We start from the raw sequence: 22,340 nt of genomic DNA on the forward strand, positions 1-22,340 counted from the left end.
CTAGAAACTAAGACAAGCTAAGGACGGGCATTCATAATTAAGAATAAACCTCCATATGTGATGTATTGGGAGCTGGGTGGCAGGCACCCCAACAAAAGAGAAAATAGAAAACAACATCCTTGGTCTGGCAATATACTGTAAATGCTGCATCCTTGTTTATCTGAATGTAAAAGCCAAGCATCCTTGTTCTGCCATATGCAATAACCCCACCTCTGTTCAACTCTATGTAATATACACTCTGAGCTTCCAGAACACTGAAGCTTCTCCAGCAGAAAGCCCAGTCCACTTCTGTTCTTGTGTTTGTCTTTTCTTCAATCCTTTGCCACCCCACTCAGATACATCTCTGGGGCCTACAAGGATCCAGCAGTTGGGGGCTGGAGAGATGGTTCAGAGGTTAAAAATACTAGCTGCTTTTCCAGAGAACCAGAGTTTGATCCCCAACACCCACAAGGCAGCTCACAATCATCTGTAACTTTTAGTTCCAAGGGATATGACTACATTTTTCTAGCCTCCATGGGTACTAGGCAAGCACATGGTACACAAACATACATAGACGCAAAAGACCATAAACATAAAAAAAAAAATAATAATAAAAGGAAAAACTTATTTGTTATCAATAAAGTACAATTTATGAATGCAACATAATTTTGGAATGCTCATCTACCATCATGGGGCCCAATACTTATAGGACTTTTTGGAATGTCATTAGTAACAGCTGATTCTTTCTCATTCTTTTATCTTAAGACTGGGTCTTGCTACTATGTATACCAGGCTGGCCAAGAACGAGTTACCCAACTAGCGATCCTCTTACCTTCCCATCTGAAGTGCTGGCATGCTCCAACACACCATACAAGACTGACTGGACTTTTCATACCATCAGATGAAATACCAGCACTCAAAAGATCTATATTGTTCAGAGTAAGCTAAAAGTTCCTAAGTGAATGGAGAACAATGGTATGAAAAAAAAAATCACAAAAGAATTCCAAGTACAAGCCAGAGCAAAGGATTTTTATTTAATTTTTAAAAACCTTTTTAATTGCCGGGTGGTGGTGGCACACGCCTTTAATCCCAGCACTCGGGAGGCAGAGCCAGGAAGATCTTTGTGAGTTCGAGGCCAGCCTGGTCTACAGAGCAAGATCCAGGAAAGGCACAAAGCTACACAGAGAAACCCTGTCTCGAAAAACCAAAAAAAATAAAAAATTAAAATTTTAATGATTTATTTTATATACATTGATGTTTTGCCTACATGTGTCTCTTTGAGGGTTTTAGATCCCCTGGAACTATAGTTACATACAATTGTGAACTGCCATGTAGGTGCTGGGAATTGAACCTGGGTCCTCTGAGAGAGCAGCCAGTGCTCTTAACCAATGAGCCATCTCTCCAGCCCCTAAAGCAAAGGATTTTAATAGGCCAGAATAAGAAATAGATGCAGCTTGGGTTTCATATTTCAATTAATTTTTTAAAAATTGTCACTTAAGTTTTTGTGTAAATGAAAGAAATTGTCACAAAAATCTGAAAGGCAATTAAAATACTTTTCCCCTTTCCGAATACACAACTGTGAGAGGCCTCATACAAACTTCAGCTAAGACAAATATCACAAGAACATAGACACAGATAGAATAATCTGATTTCCAAGACAGACATTAAAAAAAATTTGCAAAAAATGTAAACCAAAGATTCTTTCCCTATAAATTTCATTTTGGATAATTATATACAATATGTATATACTCTACTTAATAGAGTTGTCATTCATGTTAAAATATAATGTGCTTGTTGATATGATAAATATTTTAATTTCTATTGATTTTCCTTAACGTCTTTTCTTTGTAGACCTGCAGAAGGAACCCAGCCAGGGCTTTATGCACACTGAACAAGCATCATTACTGAGTTCATTGCTAGCCTTGTTTGAGTTGACTTTCTTTTTCTTTTTTCTTTCTTTCAAGACAGGGTTTCTCTATGTAGCCCTGGTTGTCCTGGAACTTGAACTATAGACCAGGCTGGCCTCAAATTTGGAGATCTACTTGCCTCTACCTTCCAAATGCTAGGATTAAAGGTGTGCACCACCACCACCACCACCTGACTAAGTTGACTTTTTTTTTTAATTTTTTATTTATTACACATACAGTGTTCTGTCTCCATGTATGTCTGCAGGCCAGAAGAGGGCTCCAGATCTCATTACAGGTGGTTGTGAACCACCATTCAGTTGCTGGGAATTGAACTCAGGACCTCTGGAAGAGGTGCCAGTGCTCTTTACCATTGAGCCATCTCTCCAGCCCCTAAGCTGACTTTTAATAATGGTAGCTATAATCTTCACAAACAACAGATATTTGATATCCTCAGTTGTATATGTGTTACACATGAATGTTTAAGAATGTACTGGAATATATCGAGCACCTATGTGTGTATGGAAATCAGAATTGTGTTGGGTGTCTTCCTCAGTTGCTACCTACCTTAATTTTTTGAGAAAAGTCTCACACTGATTCAGCTGTACAGCCTGGAAGCAAGTCTCAGAATCCACCTGATTATAGTCCCTCCCTAGTACCCCCCCCACACACACACACATTCAGCTTTTTACATGGGTGTTGGGGATTGAACTCAGGTTCCAATAAGTCATCTCCACAATATTTAATGTATGAGGTTGCCAATGTAGAATGCTTCCTTAGCATGCATGATACACTGGGTTCAATCCCTACTATCATTAAAGAGGAGAGGGGGGAAGGGATTTTTTAAAATCCCAAGAAGGAATGGAGAGAACAATTGCTGCTCTCCCAGAAGTCTGGTTCCTAGCACCCATGTGGTACAACTGCCTCTAGCTCCAATTCTAAAAAACGCCCTCTTTCAACTTCTTGATGCACTCCCATAGCACATATTCACATAGGCATACACATAAATAAAACTTCAAGAAAAAAAAATCCCAAGGCCCAACCTAAAGGAGGAGGCATCTAAGATAATCCTTAATAAATTGACAAATTATAAATGATCACTCTCAGGTGAGTAAGAATAAATATATTAGACAAACCAAATTAAGAAGGAGAAAGAAAAAATTTTAGAATGCAATAAGAAACAGAGATAAGAAACACATTCATTCAAACTCTTATGGTCATGAATGCTTTACAGTTAAGGTAAAGGGAATTCCACAAATCTGTACCAACTGTTAGTGTTCATCAAATCTGGCCACAAGCCCCTAATGAGCTGAACTTCAACAATCAAATCCCCCTCATAGTTTAACTTTAGCATATTTCCTTTTTTCAGCTCAAACAAGTTTCAATACTACCTCTGTAATTTATCTATTCACTTATTTTTAAATGACTTGCCATAGGTAAAATTTTTACTAAAGAATGGACTCCATTTTATTAGCTCAAGAAACAAAACATGATGTTCTAGAATGTCTGTCATTATGAGCACCTTTCCCCATCACTCCCAATCTAACAGTAAAAACTGGTTCTGTCTGTGAACTTTGTAAATAAGAGTCATTCTGTGTTTACTTTTCAATCTGATATATTTTACTCAACATTATTATGTTGGTTATTCTTGAGGGTCAACTTGATTGGGTCACCAATAGGGGCTGGAGAGACGGTTCAATTCCCAGCACCCACATAGCAGCTCACAACTGTCTGTAACTCCAGTTCTAGGGAATCCAATACCCTCACACAGACATACATGCAGGCAAAACACCAATGCACATTTAAAAAAAAAAAATCACCTAGAGGCATACAGTGGTGGCACATGTCTTTAATCCCAGTACTCAGGAAGCAGAGGCAGGATCTCTTCTGAGTTCGAGGCCAGCCTGTCTACAGAGAAAGTTCTAGGACAGCCAGGGCTACACAGAGAAACCCTGTCTCAAAAACAAACAGAACAACAACAACAACAACAACAACAAAAATCACCTAGAATACTGACAAAGCACACCTCGAGGAGGTGTGTTTATGAGGGTGAATAGTTATGGGTAAGACCTGCCCAGAATGTGACAACTTCATCACATGGAAGGATGGTGCAGGAATACGAAATAAAAAGAGGAAAAGAAAGGCAACCAGTGCCAAGTAGTCTCTCTGCTTCTTGTGTGTGACTATGTGGGCTGCTCTGCTTCATCAGAGCTTCTCAACCTCTGAAAGTATAAGCCAAAATAAATGACCCCTTGTGTTGTCAGCTGTCCTGAAGGCTAACCCAACTGTGTTTTTAAAAAGATGAGCTGAGGAGGCAGCTTGGTCCATAATCCTTCCAAGCACAGGGACATGAGTGAGGAGAAGCCTAAAGCCATATGGAAAAAAGCCAGGCATGGTGGCACACACTTGTAATCCCAGTGCTGGGAAGGCAGAATCAGGCAGATCCTCACTGGGCCTCCGTGGTTACCCAGATTCATATACAGTGAGTTCCAGGCCAGTGAGAGACACTGTCTCAAAACAGGTGGATAGTGCTTAAGGACTGACAGTGTGCTTGTCCTCTATCCTCCTCTCACACACACACACACACACACACACACACACACACACACACACACACACACACAATAAATGTGTACACACATGCCCCAAAATAAGATTTGTTCATGTTTTCTGTTGTTCTGTCTCTTGACACAGCATCTCACTGTGTATCCCTAGCTGGCCTGAACTCAGTATGCAGACCAGGTTGCCCTGAAACTCAGAGAGATCCACCTCCATCTGCTTCCCAGGTGTTCATGTGAAAAGTGTATACTGCTTGTTTGTGGTCTTATCAGTCATCACTTACCTACTCTCCTTTCTAGAGCAGGGGCTCCTAGGTACATGGCCAAATCCAACTTACAGACTCATTTTGTAAATCATTCTACAGGTATATCACGATGCTTGCTTGTATATAGACTGCCTGTGGCTGTTTTCTCAGTAACAGAACAATTGTGACAGAACCCACATGGCCTGCAAAGCCTACAATATTACTTCCTACCTGAAAGTCTGCCTACTCCTGCAAGTGGAGGATCTCAAGGCATGTTTCCTGGTTTACCATAATCTGCCACCTTGCTGGGAAATGTACATTCTAAACAGGCTCTGGAAATTCAGGTTGAAATCACAGCTCCAAAGGCTTGATAAAACAAAACAACTGAGCCCCATCTTTTAGGCTGCTTGAGAAGGGGAATGAAAATGTGCATTTCTAACAAGTTCCTAGGTGATGGTGACAAAGCTAGTCCAGAACTGATTTCTAAAGAAGTTACTAAAGTAGCATCTCTCAAGTGACAGTCACCTGGGGCTCATATGAAAATGTAGATTCATATATCTTCCTAATGAAGTAAGTTTCTATGTTTCTAGTAAGTTCTCAGGTGCTGTGGAAGCAGCTAGTCTAGACATGTGCTTCTGATAACAGGGGGCTCCACGGAATGAATACACCATGGGGATGAGCCCAATTTTACATATCCAATCTCCTCTTGGTGGGCCAAAGACTTCCAGTTCTTGACTAGTATTGCTCTGTGGCCATTTTCACATGGGTCTTTCTGTCATACCATTTGTTAAGCTGCATCATAAAAAGCAGACTGTGCCTTTATGATTGCAAACTCACTTGCTCCAACAGTATATGAACATCCTTGTTTCAAGTCCTTTAGTCACTCTGATTAAGATGTTTCATCGGGGCTTCCTGATGAAATGAGGCTGAGAACACTCTATAATTGATTGTTATCACCTCTGTTAGAATTTACTCAAATTTTTAGCTTTTTTTTTTGTTTGAAATATTTCATTCTTAGTTATGCATTTATGTGTGTCTGTGTGTGGATATGTGCAGGTGCCCAGATACTGGGAAACAGCATCAGATCTCTAGTAGCTGGAGAGAAAAGTTGACTGTAAGCTGCCTAATGAACCCGAATCTGGTCACCAACAAGAATAGCAAGTCTCTTAATGTCTGAGCCAGTGCTCCAGTGCCACTGACTCATTCTTTTAAATATTTTTTATTTAAAAAAATTTTTAATATGTATTTTTTTTTTTTTTTTTAAGATTTATTTATTTATTATGTGTACAGTGTTCTGTCTGCACGTATCTCTGCAGGCCAGAAGAGGGCACCAGATCTCATTACAGATGGTTGTAAGCCACCATGTGGTTGCTGGGAATTGAACTCAGGACCTTTGGAAGAGCAAGCAGTGCTCTTAACCTCTGAGCCACCTCTCCAGCCCTAAAAAAATTTTTAATATGTATTTTTTTAACTTTATGTGTATGAGTGTTTTGCTGGGTGTATGTATGTGAACCCCTGGAACTAGGGTTACAGACAGTTGTGAGCCACAATGTGGGTATTGGGACTCAAACCCAGGTCATCTGCAAGAATAACAAATGCTCTTAACTGCTAAGCCACCTGTCAAGCCCCGACTCATTTTCTTAAATGGGATTTGTGTCTTTTTTGTACCACTTAATAAAAGGTCTATGTATTTTAGAGATTCAAAGTCCTTCACAAGTTATATGTACTGCAAAGTATTTTCTATCATGTGACTGCCTCTTCACTTTCTTTATGTCATCTTGATAAACAGAACTAAAAGTATTTTATAAATACAAAACTCAGTCCTAATATTATTTAAAAACAATTCCCTTGTTTCTCTCTCTCTCTCTCTTTTTAATTTTCTTTTCTTTTTTTGAGACAGGGTCTTACTATATAGCTCTGGTAGTCCTGGAACTCATCGTGTAAACCAGGCTGGCCTCTAACTCACAGACATCTGCCTGCTTCTGCCTCTGAGTGCTGGGATTAAAGGTATGAGCCATACCCTTGCTTCTTTTGGTAGCATATTAGATATATTGTGCAACACAGCATATGAAAATAGAGTAATACTTAACAGGCTCTTGCCTAAAAAGAAGAGGAGGACCAAAAAAGGCATTTTCTCACTTAATGAAATAGACTTGAGGGTTCAGTTTCTAAGACAAAATCATAGCAAACTTTGCTGTATAGCTTCTACACTTAACTTGTCACAATCCTACATATAAGCATGACCCATTGGACCATGGCCCTAAAGCATGAAGGCTGAGAACCAAAATAAAGGGCCTATAGTTGAAAAATGTGTCAAACAGCAAAATGTGTAACTGCCTTCAGGGTATCATTTGGAACAAATACCTCTAAACCTTGGTGTTTTGTTTTGTTGTTTCTTGTCTTTTTTTTTTTTTTTTTTTTTTAAATGTAGGTTCTGGAGATGGAATCCGGGTCCTCATTTTTACACAAGCAATATACTGACAGTATTTCCCTAGCCCCGCACACATTTTTACTCTTGACATTTATGTATGTGTACATATATACACTGGGGGGGCAAATGTGGAAGTCTGAGGAAAATGTGAAAGCAGAGAACTGACTCCCATACCTTGTGGATCCCAGCGATTGCAGTCAGGTCTTGGGGCTTGTCAGCAAGCACCTGTACCCACTAAGCCATCTATCCCACTAGCCCCACATCCTTTTATAAAGTCCAATTTGCACTGCTCTCTTCACCTAGAAAAGCATTCCTCCTGCTACTCAAAGCTTACCAACACTTTTTTATTAGTTTGTTTTGAGACAGGGTCTTTCTATGTAGCCCTGGCTATCCTGGAACTCACTATGTAGACCAGGCTGGCCTTGAACTCACAGAGATCCACCTGCCTCTGCCTCCCAAGTCCTGGAATTAAAGGTGTACGCCACCACAGCCCAGCTAAATTAAACATTTTTAGGCTAGGAATATTTGAGTTTAAAAAAAAAAAGGCATTTGAAAACACTGGTCCTATGACCACTCCTGAGAGAATACAAAGTCCTTTGTCCACACAACTCTCACAACTATGGCAGAGGTTTCAAGATCAAGTCTGAGCAAATTTAAATTACAGTTTAGGATTTTCAAATCAAGTACAAAACCTCAGATTTAATTATAATGTTTTAATAAGGAGATATAGTAGGGGGAGTGCTCTGGGATATAAAATAATTTTTAAACATACAATGCTGAGAATGAGTTGTTTAAATATCAAATTACATGTTTCTATTCATAATTTCTAGGTTTACTGTGTAGCAAACAAAAAAGCCTTTGGGAAGCACAAATGGCCGTGGAGTTGGCTCCTCTTTTCAAATAAACTAATTCTAGCACAACTCATTGATTTATTACCAAGCCCATATGAGTTGTGTGTCAATTATGTGATAAAAGTCTGCTTACACATGCTCAAAGCATAGAAATGCAGAAGTTGCCAGTCAACCAACAAAGAAGATGTGGGAGGCAAAAATGAGATGGAATAATTTAAAAGGCAAAACAGCTTGAGACTAGTTAAAGGGGGTTGAAGTCCCTATAAAGCTTACTAGATCTTAATGCCTTCATTATGCTCCAGCACAAAAATTAGTCCTTTTAAAATACTAGTTATCAAAAAACTTATTTTTCTTACTTTGTCATCATGAGGCTTTTCTATGAACTATAGGTTTGGTGGTTTGTTTTGTTTTTCCCTAGAAACAAGGATTTTCTGTGCAGCCCTGGCTGTCCTGGAATTCTGCAGACCAGGCTGACCTCAAACTCAGAGATGGCCTACACACACACACACACACACACACACACACACACACACACACACCATGCTGGAACTACACACACACATACACCATGCTGGGACTGAAAGCATGCACTACCACCACCACCACAGGGAAACCAAACTACAGTTCTGTAAAATGACAACTCTAGTGTTAGAGAATTACACAGAATCTGCCATGCCATTTCTCACAGAGAAGTAAAGGTCTTTACTAAAGTTATTTTTTTTTAAAGATTTATTTATTATGTATACAGTGTTCTGCCTGCATGGATGTCTGCAGGTCAAAAGAGGGCACCAGATCCCATTATAGATGATTGTGAGCCACCATGTGGTTGCTGGGAATTGAACTCAGGACCTCTGGAAGAGCAAGTCAGTGCTCTTAACCTCTGAGCCATCTCTCCAGCCCCAAAGTTATTTTTAATACTTGTGGGTTAATATGAATTTAACTGACAGAAAACAATGCCAATAACAAGGTACACAGAAAACTCAACACTGTTTAAAAAGTAACAAGTTCCCTGCACTCAAAGTCCTTGACACACCAATATTATACAGCATTTGGTACCCACCTTTTTATTAGGTTATTAAATCTTCAGCACTAAATATCTATAAACCAAAGATTAGGGACATCAAATGGTATGTCCACTGGATATTCAAAGTTTCTTCTAATTTGAGTTTTTTTTAACTCTGACTACAGGTCTCTTCAAGATTTAACCTAATTCGCCAGACAGTGGTGGCACAAGCCTTTAATCCCAGCAGGCAGAGGCAGTGAGTTCAAGGCTAGCCTGGTCTACAAAGTTAGTTCCTGGGCAGCCAGGACTGTTACACAGAAAAACCCTGTCTGAAAAAAACAAAAAGATTTAACCTTAATTCAAGATTTCACCTTAAGTCCTACTAATTTCATTTCTTATTATCAACATTATCCTGCTACTATTGCTTCTATCAATAATGGTCCTAAGTCACACATCACACACAACCCTGCACTGATACAATTCTAAAAGAACATATCCCAGAATACATCTTTAAGGCCCACCAAGGAAGAAAGTGAAAATTTAAATAAAGGGTGTTATTTTGTGAAATAAATTGTGCTATCTTTGGAGAAAGTGATACTTCTGAACTAGGCATGTGGAAACTTGCAGGACAGCTCTGCACTCACTTATCTATACTCAAATGACCTGATTAATGGGCAAATATGAGGTATTAGCAATGACAACACAAAATGGAAGTAACTGGCTCTCACAATATGCTGGCAGCCACAGGACCCACTGAGAGAGCAAAATCCACCACAAACTACTTGGAACCCCAATTAGGCACTTAAAATCAGAACCTGCAGGCTACCCTGGGTAGAATGATTCATTTTGGCACCCAAGTCTTCCCAACTCACAACCAAAAATTCAATCACTGGGTGTGGTGGTACATATCTTTTAATCCCAGCACTGGGAAGACAGAGGCAGAAAGAGCTCTTTGATTAGGGCCAGCCTGATCTACATAGGGAGTTCCAGGATAGCTAAGTCTACACAGAAATACCTTGCCTCAAAAAAAGAAGGAAGGGAGGAAGGGAGGGAGGAGAGAAATTCCATCAGACCATTCAAAATAAGCAAATGGCTTTCTAGATAAGCAATGGAGCCCATTTAACAGTCTACTCTCTGGGCAGTCACATGTCGATTAGCCTTGAGCAGGACATCTTGGCCTTGCCTTTAATACCAACACCCAGGAGACAGGGATGGGTAGAGCTCTGAGTTCCAGTCAAGCAAGGCTACACAGTGAGATCTTGTCAAAATAAAATTATCCTCTTTAGCAATCATCACTAATCACTGTAAAGAGAAAAATAAGCTTTTCCAAAAAGTTAAAAAAAAAAAAGTGGTATAAAAATATTGAAGGATTTCTCCAAAAGTTATTTCAGACTATTTTATCTAAAAAATATTAATTTGATCAAAAGATATTTCAATGCATTTCAACAAATTCGAAAGCCATGGCAGTTGAAATGATACTACTGTATGGCATACATATATCAGTGGTCCCAATGAAATAACCCAGTCATAATTTCACAAACACACCCAAATTGATAGTCAAAATGACTGGTTCTCTCTCCAATTTCTTTTGGCAAATGCTCAGCTCTTTTCTTAAACAAGCCAAGAAGGAAAAAGAAAGGTATAGACTTGTCTACATTTTTTGCAGATCATCTAAACATCTCTAAGCAGATAGATACCCACGAAAATAAATATGCTATATATATTACGTTTATATATAATATTACATTTATATATTACCAGTATATTCACGCTGCACATTATTTTCTAACCTACGTGAAGAAACTAGCCTCCCCTCCTCAAACCATTTGTTAAGGGAAAACACTAAGAAACAGTGGTGGCACGCAATAAACCAACAAAAGGACACATGGTAAGGGCCAGAGGTGAGTGTATTTAATAGACAATTCATTTCCCATTCTACGTGAGAGGATGAGAGAACGGTAAAGGAATGCATAAGGCTTATTAGAAAAGTGAAGAGGTTTTTTTTTTTTTAAGAAACTCGTTTCATTATTTTCTCTAGAAACTTCAGTTGGCCAAACTCTATGACAATTACCGATCAGCGATTATCCTTCTGCCTAGCTTTCCCAGCCAATTGACTAGCTAAGCAGCCGCTGCTGCTTGCCACATAGAAAATGCAAGAGCCAGCAGCGACTCCCTCCCGCTCTGTTCAGGGCTTGCCTGCTTCCAATCGGGAGAGGTCATCCACCCAAAAGGGAAGTGGAAGAGCACAAGCTGTTTTCCCTTTCCTCTTCCTTCCTGCAGAAGGACGAAGCTGTTTCTCTCCAGATGTTCGGAGATTCTGACCTCAACTTCCCAATGGGCTAGCTTCCCAGACACCCGTCCCAAATTCCACATCCTGGTTTTTCCTAACACTCGGGCGCCTTCAAATCAGTGCATCCCCACAAGCCATGATCTCCCTCCCCAGACCCAACACGGATGAGGGGGGACGGTCCCCAAAGGTGTGCAGGCACGGGCTGTTCGGGCGCGGGCGGGGCCAGCTCAGTGTGTACCGAAGGGACCCGCCCTCTCCCCCGGGCCCCGTAGAGGCCGGACCGACACGTCTCCCCGCCGTCCACCGCAGCTCACCGTCAGGCCGGTGCCCAGCACGATCACATCGTATTCCTCATTCATGGCGGGGGAAGGAGCGCACGCAGGGGCTCTGGGGCCACCGTAGAGAAAGAAGCGAGAAGTCTGGCCGCTCTGGGCCCCGGGGAAAAGGGAATAGCCGAAGACAGGGAAAGCGGAGCTGAGTAGGAGGCGAGGCCGGCCGCCACCTCAACGGGAAGAGAAGAGCCGGGCGGGGAGGGAGGGGAGGCGGGGAGAGCGCGAGGAGCGGAGAGCGAGCTCCGCAGCCGGGGCGGGGCGTGCGAGAGGCCGCCGGAGCCGTCAGTCAAGCACAGCCTGTCCTCTCATTGGTGCATTTCCTGCTAGTCCCACCTCCCCTCCCCCTCTCTTCGCTGCTCTCGCGAGAGAAGGGCGGGAAGCTGCCATCTTGGCTTCCGGTTTTTCCACCCGTCTTGTGGCACAGTGGTTTGGGCGGCGACACGCGAGGCCCGGCCTTGTAGTTGAATAGAAGGAACAGGGCGGAAACTGCGGCTGGGCTACCACGTGCCTGACTCCCGCGGTGTGGCGTGAGCTGGAGCTCGCTAGTCCTCACGCTCGGGAGCCCGAACTCCGCCCTTGGGACTTTGAGTGGGGTGTGCACCGGATGATGTGTTGAGGGGCCAAGTCGTGAGAACACCCTCTTGGAAGGTCGGCAGCCTCGTTGTCTCTGCAGCTTGGCTCCTGCTTCTGCCCGCGGGGCTGGGAAGAGCTTAGAATTCTTGAATACCCTGTTTTAAACTTGTATGGTTCTGTTCGAACAAATGTGTTCTAAACTGGTACCCATACTTTAGGTAAAATTTGGTCCAGAGTGGCCTTCCAATATAATGGCCTGCATTCTAGCTTGAGATGCAAAGCCGGTTATAAAGTATATATACCCTGGTAACTAAGCAACTGGGCTCAGCCAGTCCCAGGCTGAAGGCTGCCAAAGTGTGCCCATAAAAGGCAAATGCCGAATTGCACTATTGAGGTCATTTTGTATGTTTACTGTGTTTCTACCTCTAAGGACAGTTCACCTCACTAGAGGTGGGGTGTTCTAAACCATCTTTGGGAAGCTACCTGGTTGTAGATCCGGTTCTTTGTTAAACTTTGTTAAATTTTTAATTATGGTTTTTTGTTTTTTGACAGGCAGAGATGTCAGGAGTAGACCTTCCAGCAATCCCCAGTACCATCAAAGCGATATTTGCTTTGGATCTTTAACTCCACTGCCTTCAAACTCACCATACTTATTCTCAGCCAACTTTTATCGTCTTTCCCTTACCCTACATTTTAATAAGTTGGGTCAGTTAAGTGGTCTCATCTGTTGGCTGGGTTAGAATCAGAACTATGCTAAGAATCATATTGGAATGTACAGTTAAGAGGATTGAATCGATTTAACGGCCTTGAGCAGATACTTTTTTAAACGTTTTATTTGAAAAGAGGTAATTATTTTACAAAAGCTCTTTCCAATTCAAGAAGTCCGGGATTTTACTTTCTGGGACTCCCAACTAAAGTTCCTTTATTAAAATCATGAGCCCGAACTATGTATAATTTGGGAGGATATAGGTTAATCTAAACAAACAGCTTGGAAAAGCAGTGACCACAATGGAAAAGGTTTTAGGTTGGAGAGGCATACTGGGGGGGGGGGGGGGGTGTCAACAACCCTGAAAAAAAAGGGAGGAATGTAGCTCAGCAGAGCAGTTACCTAGCATGCACAAGTCACTGGCCTGGTTGGTTGGAATGCCCATTTCATGCTTAGCACCACAAAAAAAATAATTTTTTTTTACGTTCCCTGCCTAAGCAGTAAGTTACAATTTTAATTAGGATGTAGAAGGATCTAAAAGAATAGAAGCTGTGAGCTTGGGTAAAAGTGCTTGCTGCACAAGCATAACAATCTGACTTGCCTCCCAGAACCCACCAAGGTGGAAGGAAAGAGCTCCTAGTTGTTCCCTGGCCTCCACTCATACCCACACGTGCAGGGTCATACACACTTACATACACACGTGCTTACAGTAGTAACAAGTACAAACGGAAAGGGGAATCAAGAGCTGCTTCCTTAAAGTCTTTGGAAAGACAAAAGTCTGAGAAGCACACTCAGGACTGTATTTAACAAACCCTTGACCATTCCCTTTATCTAAATACCGTGAGTCTACAACACTTTAATACAGTTGTCCTTTGCCCTTGAAGACAGACAGATAGATATGCCTTATAAAACTTCTGAGCAACCAGGCCTCCTCCTCCATGCTATGAGGTAGAGCGTGCAGTCATCACAGGAGAATTTCAAAATACAAAGGAAAGCCTTCAAAAATGTACTGAGGATTGCTAAAATTCCTTCCCATGAGGAGCTGTAAACACCTACCCATTCCTGCAGGCCTAAGGACAAACCAAAGTATAATTCCACCATTGCTCTGGTGAGTCATTGGGTTTATTAGGCTTAGTGGGTGAGGGGTTTGGGAGACACTGGAAAGTCTACACACAGCACTCATGAAGCCCACAAACCCCCACATCTTATCTGTGTAGATGGAGTCCCCTCCTCTCATCTTTCCCCACCTATTGACAGTCAAAAATATCTTAAATGTCTTCAGGACTTGTTTTGTGTTGCTTGTTGCAAATGAGTCAATGGTAACCCCAAACAATATGTCACATTCAAACCTGAGGAATGATACAGCTTGGATAATGGTGGGATCCCAGTCTACATCCTGCAGTTTCTGGGAGTGGAGGATATATGTGATGGTGCTGGTCTCACATGGTGCATGCAGATCACCTCTAATGTGAAAAGTTTAGCATAAGTAAACTGGAAAGCCAGATTCAGTTTGGAAGCAGACCTTTACCTACAGAGAGGTATAACTAACTAATCAGGTACAAAAATGATAACTGATCAGTGTATGAAAAGGTTTAAGCCTTGAGCAAAGAATCGTGGTGCTCACAACTTTCTTCCTCCCAAGTCCATTTTTCTTCAACTGTGCTGGATATTGATATTACAGTATGTAGATCATCTTCAACGTTTTTCAGAGTTGATTTGATATTTTTGATTTTATAATCAACATTGCTGAAAGCATTGCCTTCCATAAATATGTAATTCTAAATGGTAGATGTATATCTGTGACTCAGTGTTTTGGTGTGAAATTCAAATCTGCAACTCAGTCACCAAGTTTTTGGGTTTTTTTTTTGTTTGTTTGTTTGTTTTGTTTTGTTTTGTTTTTGTTTTTTGAGACAGGGTTTCTCTGTGTAGTTTTGCCCCTGTCCTGAAATTCACTCTAGCCCAGGCTGGCCTCGAACTCATAGAGATCTGCCTAGCTCTGCCTCCCTAGTGCTGGGATTAAAGGTGTGCTCCACCACCACCCAGCAAGTCCCCAAGTTTTAAAATCAAACATTTTAACAATACAATCCAAAGACACACTAATTTGATACTTAGTGAGTGGTATGGTGATATTTTATTTGTGCTGAAATGTGATTTTATTTGTATGTTAATAAAGTTACCTGGGGGTCAGAGTTAATAGCAAGCCATAGCAGAAGCCGGACGGTGGTGGCGCACACCTTTAATCCCGATCACATGACAAGCAGATATCTGTGTGTTCAAGGATACAGCCAGCATGGAGACACATACCTTTAATCTCAATACCAACCATAGAGGCCTAGAGGTCTGTATAGACAGGCAGTGACGAGGAGGTCATGTGGTTGAGTTTACAACCAATAAGAAGGCAGAACAGAAAGTCAATAAAACGACAGACACACAGGAAGTAGGCCTCTTTCTCAGGGGAAGGACGGCAGCAGCAGCGAAGGGTAAGAAGGTGGTTTTAAGTCTCAGCTCTTAGCTACTGCTCTGACCTCTTGGGCTTTTAACTCTGCATTTGGCTCTGTGTTTCTTATTTAATAAAACCGTTACATCTACAGAGTCATGGTTAAAAAAAAAATATTGAGTCTGTTTTCCCCAATTAAACCATGATTTCTACAACAGCATATAACTTTGTGTGCACAGTTAGGACACTGCAATTTGTAACATACAGTGGTCCTCAGTCTGAGCCAAGGCGTTTGGGGCAGTGCCCATTTGGCATGTACCAGGAAGAATGAACATGCTGTGTCTTCAAAAACAAGGCTGGCTGGGCATAGTGCTGCACGCTTTAATCCCAGCATGTAGGTGGATCTCTGTGAGTTGAGGCCGGCCTGGTCTACAGAGTGAGTTCCAGGACAGCCAGAGCTACACAGAGAAACGTTGTCTCGAAAAAACAACAACAACAAAAAAAAAAAAACAGAAAACAAGGCTGCGTTGAATCTGCATAATTCTATGGGCAAGCGCTGCCTGAAACACCTCCATTCATCATACTGCAATTTTAAATTGATTTTTGATAACTTTACATTCAGGAACTTTTTACTTTTGCCAAATTTTCTACAACTACATTTGGTTAGGCTGTCCCACGTGGAGTCACAACCCACAGTTTAAGATGCTGTGGCCTAAATAAATGATTTTCTTATGGCCATTGCTGCTTGGTGTTTCCTGCATGTGAGTTGCAAAGCCCATAGATCTGATAAATGTTTATATTTCACTCAAGCTTTATTCTCAAGTATAGCTGGATAGTAGCTACTCAATAGTGGTAAAATTTCTTTCCTCATAGTTATAATAATTCAGATTAAAGAATATGTACTTTTATGAATTTTTTTGAGTCAGAATCATGCTACAAAGCCCAAGTTGGCCTCTAGTTGTCTGTCTTACAGCCTCAGCCTTCCAAGGGCTAGAATTACAAGCACAGGAAACTGTCCAGCAACTGTGACAATTGTGACCTTTATTTTATTTTTTTACATTTCTTCACCCCACAAAGAGGGTTTAAGGAGGTATGTTATTAGACAGCAGACCTCTCTAGGAAGGTAGAAGATAGCTATTTAAAACTATACACAACAGGAGGGCTGGGGAACTAGTTCAGTTGGTAAAGTACTTGATCCCTAGAACCCACGTGAAGAGGCACAGTGACACACACTTGTTATCCCAGTACTAAGGAGATGATACCCAAGGATCCTACCCCTAGGCTTGGTAAATCTAGCATCCTTCATAAGCTCCAGGACAGTGAGAGACCCTTTCTCATAAAACAAGGTGAATGCACACACACATACACTCAAAATATTTTTAAGTAAATGAAGCCGCATAGAATCTTAAGTTGATATATATGTTCAAGGCCAAATCAATTTTTATAAGAAATGCAAAATTATGAGATTCTAGCTGAGTGGTAGTGGCATATACACACTCCTTTAATCCCAGCACTTGGGAGGCAGAGGCAAACAGATCTCTTTGAGTTTGAGGCCACCCTGGTTTACAGAGCAAGTTCCAGGATAGCTAAGGCTGTTAAACAGAGAAACTCTGTCTTGAAAAAAAAGAAGAGATTCTAAACCTGACTGTCTGTGGTCATGTCAGAGAAGCAGTGGATGGTAATTGAAGTTCAAGGTGTCAGCCCACCAGGAGGAAAATTCCTGACGGGTAACTCTCAGATAGGCAAGGCCCTGAGACCACAGACCCCAGAATGTCTTTTGCTTCTGCTGTGCCTTTACATGTCTGCTCCTGCCATCTTTCTCTGCTATCTGGCATGGTGTGAATGGGTTTGGGGAGATCCCCACTGCCTGTTATGTAGTATGTTTATCTCATGGAAACAGCCCATTGTACTGGGCATTTTAACCTGTGGATTATTATGAAAATGATTCCTTCCTAAACTGTACTGTCTCATTGATAATAATGTTAGTTTAAATAGAGTTTTGATTATAAAAAATCAAGGACATGTTACACAACTAGAACACATGAGTTTCTATTGAGGAGCCATATAGACTATGGCTTAGGTTAATGATTAAGAAAAACAGCTGAGTTCTAGTGGCCCAGCTAGCCTAAATTCTTTTAACCTTAATGTTGGGAGATGTGTTCATGGGGTTTGGAGTGTATCATAACTGAAACAAAGCTTTGAAAATAACTTAGACTAAGGTGTTTTTATTAAATAGCTTTGAGATTAAAAAAAAAAAAAACCCAAGAAGATAATCTAAAGGTTTAGAAAGGCACATGGTTGAGTGAGGAGCTCTTTAAGGTCAGGGAACAAGAACAAAGCAGCCTAATTATCATTAGCTGATATGCCTTTCTTGCTAGATTGGTTGATGACCAAAGATGATGGTTAATTCCTTATACCTATTTCTGCCCTCAATATCCTGATATATAAGAGTGGGTATAAACGGAGGTGGAATTTTTCTCTCCCAACTGCCTAGTCCCAAATAACTGACTCAGAGGCAGAAAATGCATTATAAATGCTCGGTCGATAGCTCAGGTTTGTTACTAGCTAACTATTACACTTAAATTAACCCATATTTCTATTTATGCTTTGCCACATGGCTCATGGTTTATTACATCATTTTTTACATGTCCTGCTTGTTCAGTAACAGGCTGGCCTCTCTCTAGACTCCGCCCTCCTTCTTCCCATCATTCTCAGTTTGGCTTTCCCATCTAATGTCCTGCCCGGATACCAACATGTCAGCTTTTTATTAACCAATGAGAGTACTACATATTCATAGTGTAGAAAAGGATTGTTCCAAAGCAAGTGGATATGCACTTAAGATTTAAAGAAGACTTCTCTCTGCTCTTTCTGCTCTGCTCTGCTCCCCCCCCCCCCCCCCCCGCCATCTTTCTCTCTCTCCAGGCCTGGCTCTCCTCTTTCCCCTTCTAATAAAGCTCTGAAAAATAAAATAAAATAAAATAAAATAAAAATTTAGGTTTGTGATTCCTTTAAGACTCCTTATAAGATTACCTTTCAAGGTAAGTAACAAAGTAATTGGCCCTTTCTTTTTAACTGCAAAACATAGCCTGCCAGTAAAAGACATGACTGAGAAGATTATCTTGCTTACTCACTGTTAATCTATAACAAGTTGCTTGGGTATGAATGTTCATGGGTTCTTGGGATAATTTGTTTTTCACCTGTAGAATGTTTAATCATCTAAGGGATATGGAAAACATGCTTTTTTTTTAAACTTTTGTTCATTGTAATCATTCACTTGAAAAACAGAATGTAACACATTGTAATTTTTATATTGTCTGAAAGATTTTGGTGGGGTATATAAGCTGTAAGGGAAAGAATAAAGATAGAGTTTAAATGGGTTAGAAGGAGAACATCAAGAATGAGAGAGTTAGAAGGAGAAGGAAAACATCAAGAGAGACAGAAGAGACATTTCTGGAGAGAGATAAGAAAATAGAACACAGAATAAAGAATACAGAAGAATAAAGAAGGAATCCATCAAGAGATGTGTGAGTGTCTTAACCCCCTCAGATAAAAATGTCTAGTACATGCCGACTTTGTGTATTTCCCTTTGAGCCCTGTGCTGCTGGGGGCTGGTCCCCCAGACAGTGATATCTGACTATTTAACAGTGAACATAACTGACCTTTTCCTGGCAAAACAGCTGACACCTTAAGTAGGCTCTGTTTTTAAGGCATCAGAGCCATGATGTCTATAAGTGTGAACTGACATGAAATAGCCATTTTTAAAGTGAACCATAAAAATAGAACTTTATTCATAGTTTGCCACCAGTCTTTGCATATTGTCTTAGGGTTTCTTTCTTACGTCAAGAGGGAAAAATCAGGGCACAGTCACAAATCAAAGCAAAACCAAATTCAACTGTCCAATGGCTGGGATCCACTCAGTATCCCTTCAACGGGCTTGGATCTCTTCTCCAGCTCCACCCTTTGCAGCACACAGAACTTGTCTTGCTCTGCCCTCTGCATCACTCAGAGGTTGTCTTCTAGGCTTCAGCTGGCTCCAACTCCACTGCTGCTGCTGTTCTTGATGGTCATGGTATTGGCATCTGTAAAACGCTGGGGTCTTCTGCTGCAACTGGGTGCACTTTCACCAATAGCCTCTCATAGGCTCTCTAAATGGTGCCAAGCTTCAACTTCTTTGCACGGCCCCTCCAGTCCTGGGCCTTCAACTGCCACTGAGGCTACGCCTTCACCAGTGGGCTTTCCTGGCCTCTCACAGTTTCAAACCTCAGTTGCTCTCCCTGACCCCTTCATGACTTCAAAACCATTACCACCAGAGTAACTCCTACTTACAAATTACCAAGTCCAGTACAGCCTTGGCTGCCTCTAGAACACAGCTTCTTTGTGATCTCAGGAAACACTTCCCTGAAGATCTCACCTGAGTGGTGCTGGTCTCTTCTTTTTTGTTTTTGTTTTTTTCGAGACAAGGTTTTTCTGTGTAGTTTTGGTGTCTATCCTGGATCTCATGCTGTAGACCAGGCTGGCCTTGAAATCACAGAGATCCGCCTGGCTCTGCCTCCCGTGTGCTGGGATTAAACGCGTGCACCACCACCGCCCTGGTCTCTTCTTAATCACCACTAATTTCTTAGCTCCAGCTGACTAGCATCAAGTATTCCAGGGAAGCAGTTTTGCTTTAGTAGTTCTGTTATCTTGTTAATCATAGCTGATTCTTCAGCCCCAGCTAACCAGAACTACAGGATCTTAATTCAAAATAACAAATGGCTCTGATAGAGTCTTTAAACTTCTCTCTGAAACTTCACAAGCCAAACCTCCATTCTCTGCACTGCTCTGAATATTCTTATCTTCCAAGCTCCTAAATAACATCCCACTGAGCCCTTAACACTCAATGGCTCTTCTAGCCCAAAGTTCCAAAGTCCTTGCACAATCCTCCCCAAAACATGGTCAGGTCTGTCACAATAATACCTCAGTACGCTTGTACCAACTTGTCTTAGAGTTTCTATTGCTGTGACAAAGCACCATGAACAAAGAGCAAGTTAGGGAGTAGAGGGTTTACTTGGCTTATACTTCCATTCTATTCACCACTGAAGGAAATCAGGACAGGCACTCTTAACAGGGCAGGATTCAGGAGGCAGGAGCTGATGCTGAGGCCATGGAGGGGTGCTGCTTACTGGCTTGCTTCCCTTGGCTTGCTCAGCCTGCTTTCTCATAGAACCCAGACCACCAGCCAAGGGATAGCACCACCCACCATGGGCTTGGCCCTCCCACAAATGGATGGATCTCAAGGAGGCATTTCCTCAACTGAGACTCCTTACTCCTTGAAGACTGTAGCTTGTGTCAAGTTGATACAAAACCAGTGGTACAGATACTAAAGAGGCTTTTAAGTGCCTCGGGTGCCAGGGGCAGTGGTGGCACATGCCTTTAATTCCAGCACTCGGGAGGCAGAGGCAGGCGGATCCCTGTGAGTTCTAGGCCAGCCTGGTCTACAGAGGAAGTTCTAGGTACAGTCTCCAAAGCTACACAGAGAAACCCTGTCTCGGGAAAAAAAAAAAAACCACAAACAACAAAAAAAGTATCAGTGGAATTTTTAATTTATATTTTAATTACACTCATGATGTTCATTAATTACACTCGTGATAATAATTACATTTGTGGCATTCACTGATTACATTCGCAGTATTCATTCAATAATTATATTTATGATATTCATTAATTACATTAATTTTATTGATTTATTACATTCATTATACCATTATACCATTGTTTTGAATGAACAGCATTTCCTCAATGATACAGTTATCAAGAAATGTAAAGGCCTTTCTCTTCGCCATCTTTCCTCCGGCCTGCCGGCAGCTTTCACCATGAAGATCGAGCTGTGCAGTTTCAGCGGATACAAGATCTACCCCGGACGCGGGCGGCGCTATGCCAGGACCAACGGGAAGGTTTTCCAGTTTCTTTATGCAAAATGCGAGTCCGCATTCCTTTCCAAAAGGAATCCTCGGCAGATAAACTGGACTGTCCTCTGCAGAAGAAAACACAAAAGGGGACAGTCGGAAGAAATTCAAAAGCAAAGAACCCTCCGTGCAGTCAAATTCCAGCGAGCTGTCACTGGTGCATCTCTTGCTGATATAATGGCCAAGAGGAATCAGAAACCAGAAGTTAGGAAAGCTCAGCGAGAACAGGCTATCAGGGCTGCCAAGGAAGCAAAAAAGGCTAAGCAGGCGTCCAAGAAGACAGCAATGGCTGCTGCCAAGACCCCTACCAAAGCAGCACCTAAACAAAAGATTGTGAAGCCTGTGAAGGTCTCTGCTCCCCAAGTTGGTGGAAAACGCTAACTTGGTAGATCAGAGTTTTGAATAAAGATCAATCTCTAACTCAAAAAAGAAGAAGAAGAAGAAATGTAAAGGCACTAGGAGAGAAGAATTAAATGTAAGACTAGCAAGGATCCTTTACACTGAAGTTTAATGTTGGCAGTACAGGTCCAAAAGCCCTGCAGGAAGCAAGACAAGAAGCAAAATCAAACACCTGAACTGAGCTAACCTTTCCAGACTGAGCCCGACCACAACTCTGCAGTCATTCTTGGTTCGTGCATCACGGCCTATCCCAGTTGATAAACAGCTAGTTAAGCAACAAAAACTATGCATGGTGAAGCAACTTTAAAGCCACTAATTGGTTCAGTGAGTTACAAGGCCACAGCTGTTCTTAGTTCCTGCTGGAGTGAAACCTGAATAAGAGGAAGTGGGTTGATTGGTAGAGAATGATAGAAAGTACATCAATCTTAAATATATTTCAAATCTTGACACACTGCAGCACATTGGAGTCTTTCTTTTTTTTTTTAAAGATTTATTTATTTATTTATTTATTTATTTATTTATTTATTTATTTATTTATTTATTTATTTATTCATTTTGAATATAGTATTCTGCCTGCACACCAGAAGAGGGCACCAGATCTCATTATAGATGGTTGTGAGCCACCATGTGGTTGCTGGGAATTGAACTCAGGACCTCTGGAAGAGCAGCTAGTGTTCTTAACCTCTG

General features: G+C 41.4%; 2 protein-coding genes and 1 long non-coding RNA gene across 3 annotated transcripts in view; 2 read left to right on the forward strand and 1 right to left on the reverse strand.

Moving 5' to 3' along the window:
• The window catches only part of Gdi2 (GDP dissociation inhibitor 2), a 31,655-nt gene extending 19,886 nt beyond the window's left edge, over positions 1-11,769 (reverse strand). The window contains exon 1 of the mRNA XM_052726772.1: positions 11,576-11,769. Coding sequence (XP_052582732.1) covers positions 11,576-11,620 — 45 coding nt within the window. The 5' untranslated portion in view covers positions 11,621-11,769. The remainder of the gene's footprint in view (positions 1-11,575) is intronic.
• Positions 11,770-11,898: 129 nt separating this feature from the next.
• Positions 11,899-12,976, forward strand: LOC128102882 (uncharacterized). Its single transcript, XR_008215587.1, has 2 exons — positions 11,899-12,241; positions 12,719-12,976. It is a non-coding gene; the product is annotated as an uncharacterized LOC128102882 (long non-coding RNA).
• An 8,185-nt stretch (positions 12,977-21,161) lies between these two features.
• On the forward strand, positions 21,162-22,079 carry LOC128102879 (60S ribosomal protein L24-like). Its single transcript, XM_052726776.1, has one exon. It carries the CDS (start codon positions 21,162-21,164, stop codon positions 21,633-21,635), a length of 474 nt encoding a protein of 157 aa, XP_052582736.1. The 3' UTR covers positions 21,636-22,079.
• The last annotated feature ends 261 nt before the right edge of the window (positions 22,080-22,340 follow it).

The sequence above is a fragment of the Peromyscus californicus genome, unplaced genomic scaffold (genome assembly GCF_007827085.1).
Source record: "Peromyscus californicus insignis strain IS unplaced genomic scaffold, ASM782708v3 Scaffold_8__1_contigs__length_139910024, whole genome shotgun sequence".
Lineage (NCBI taxonomy): Eukaryota > Metazoa > Chordata > Mammalia > Rodentia > Cricetidae > Peromyscus > Peromyscus californicus.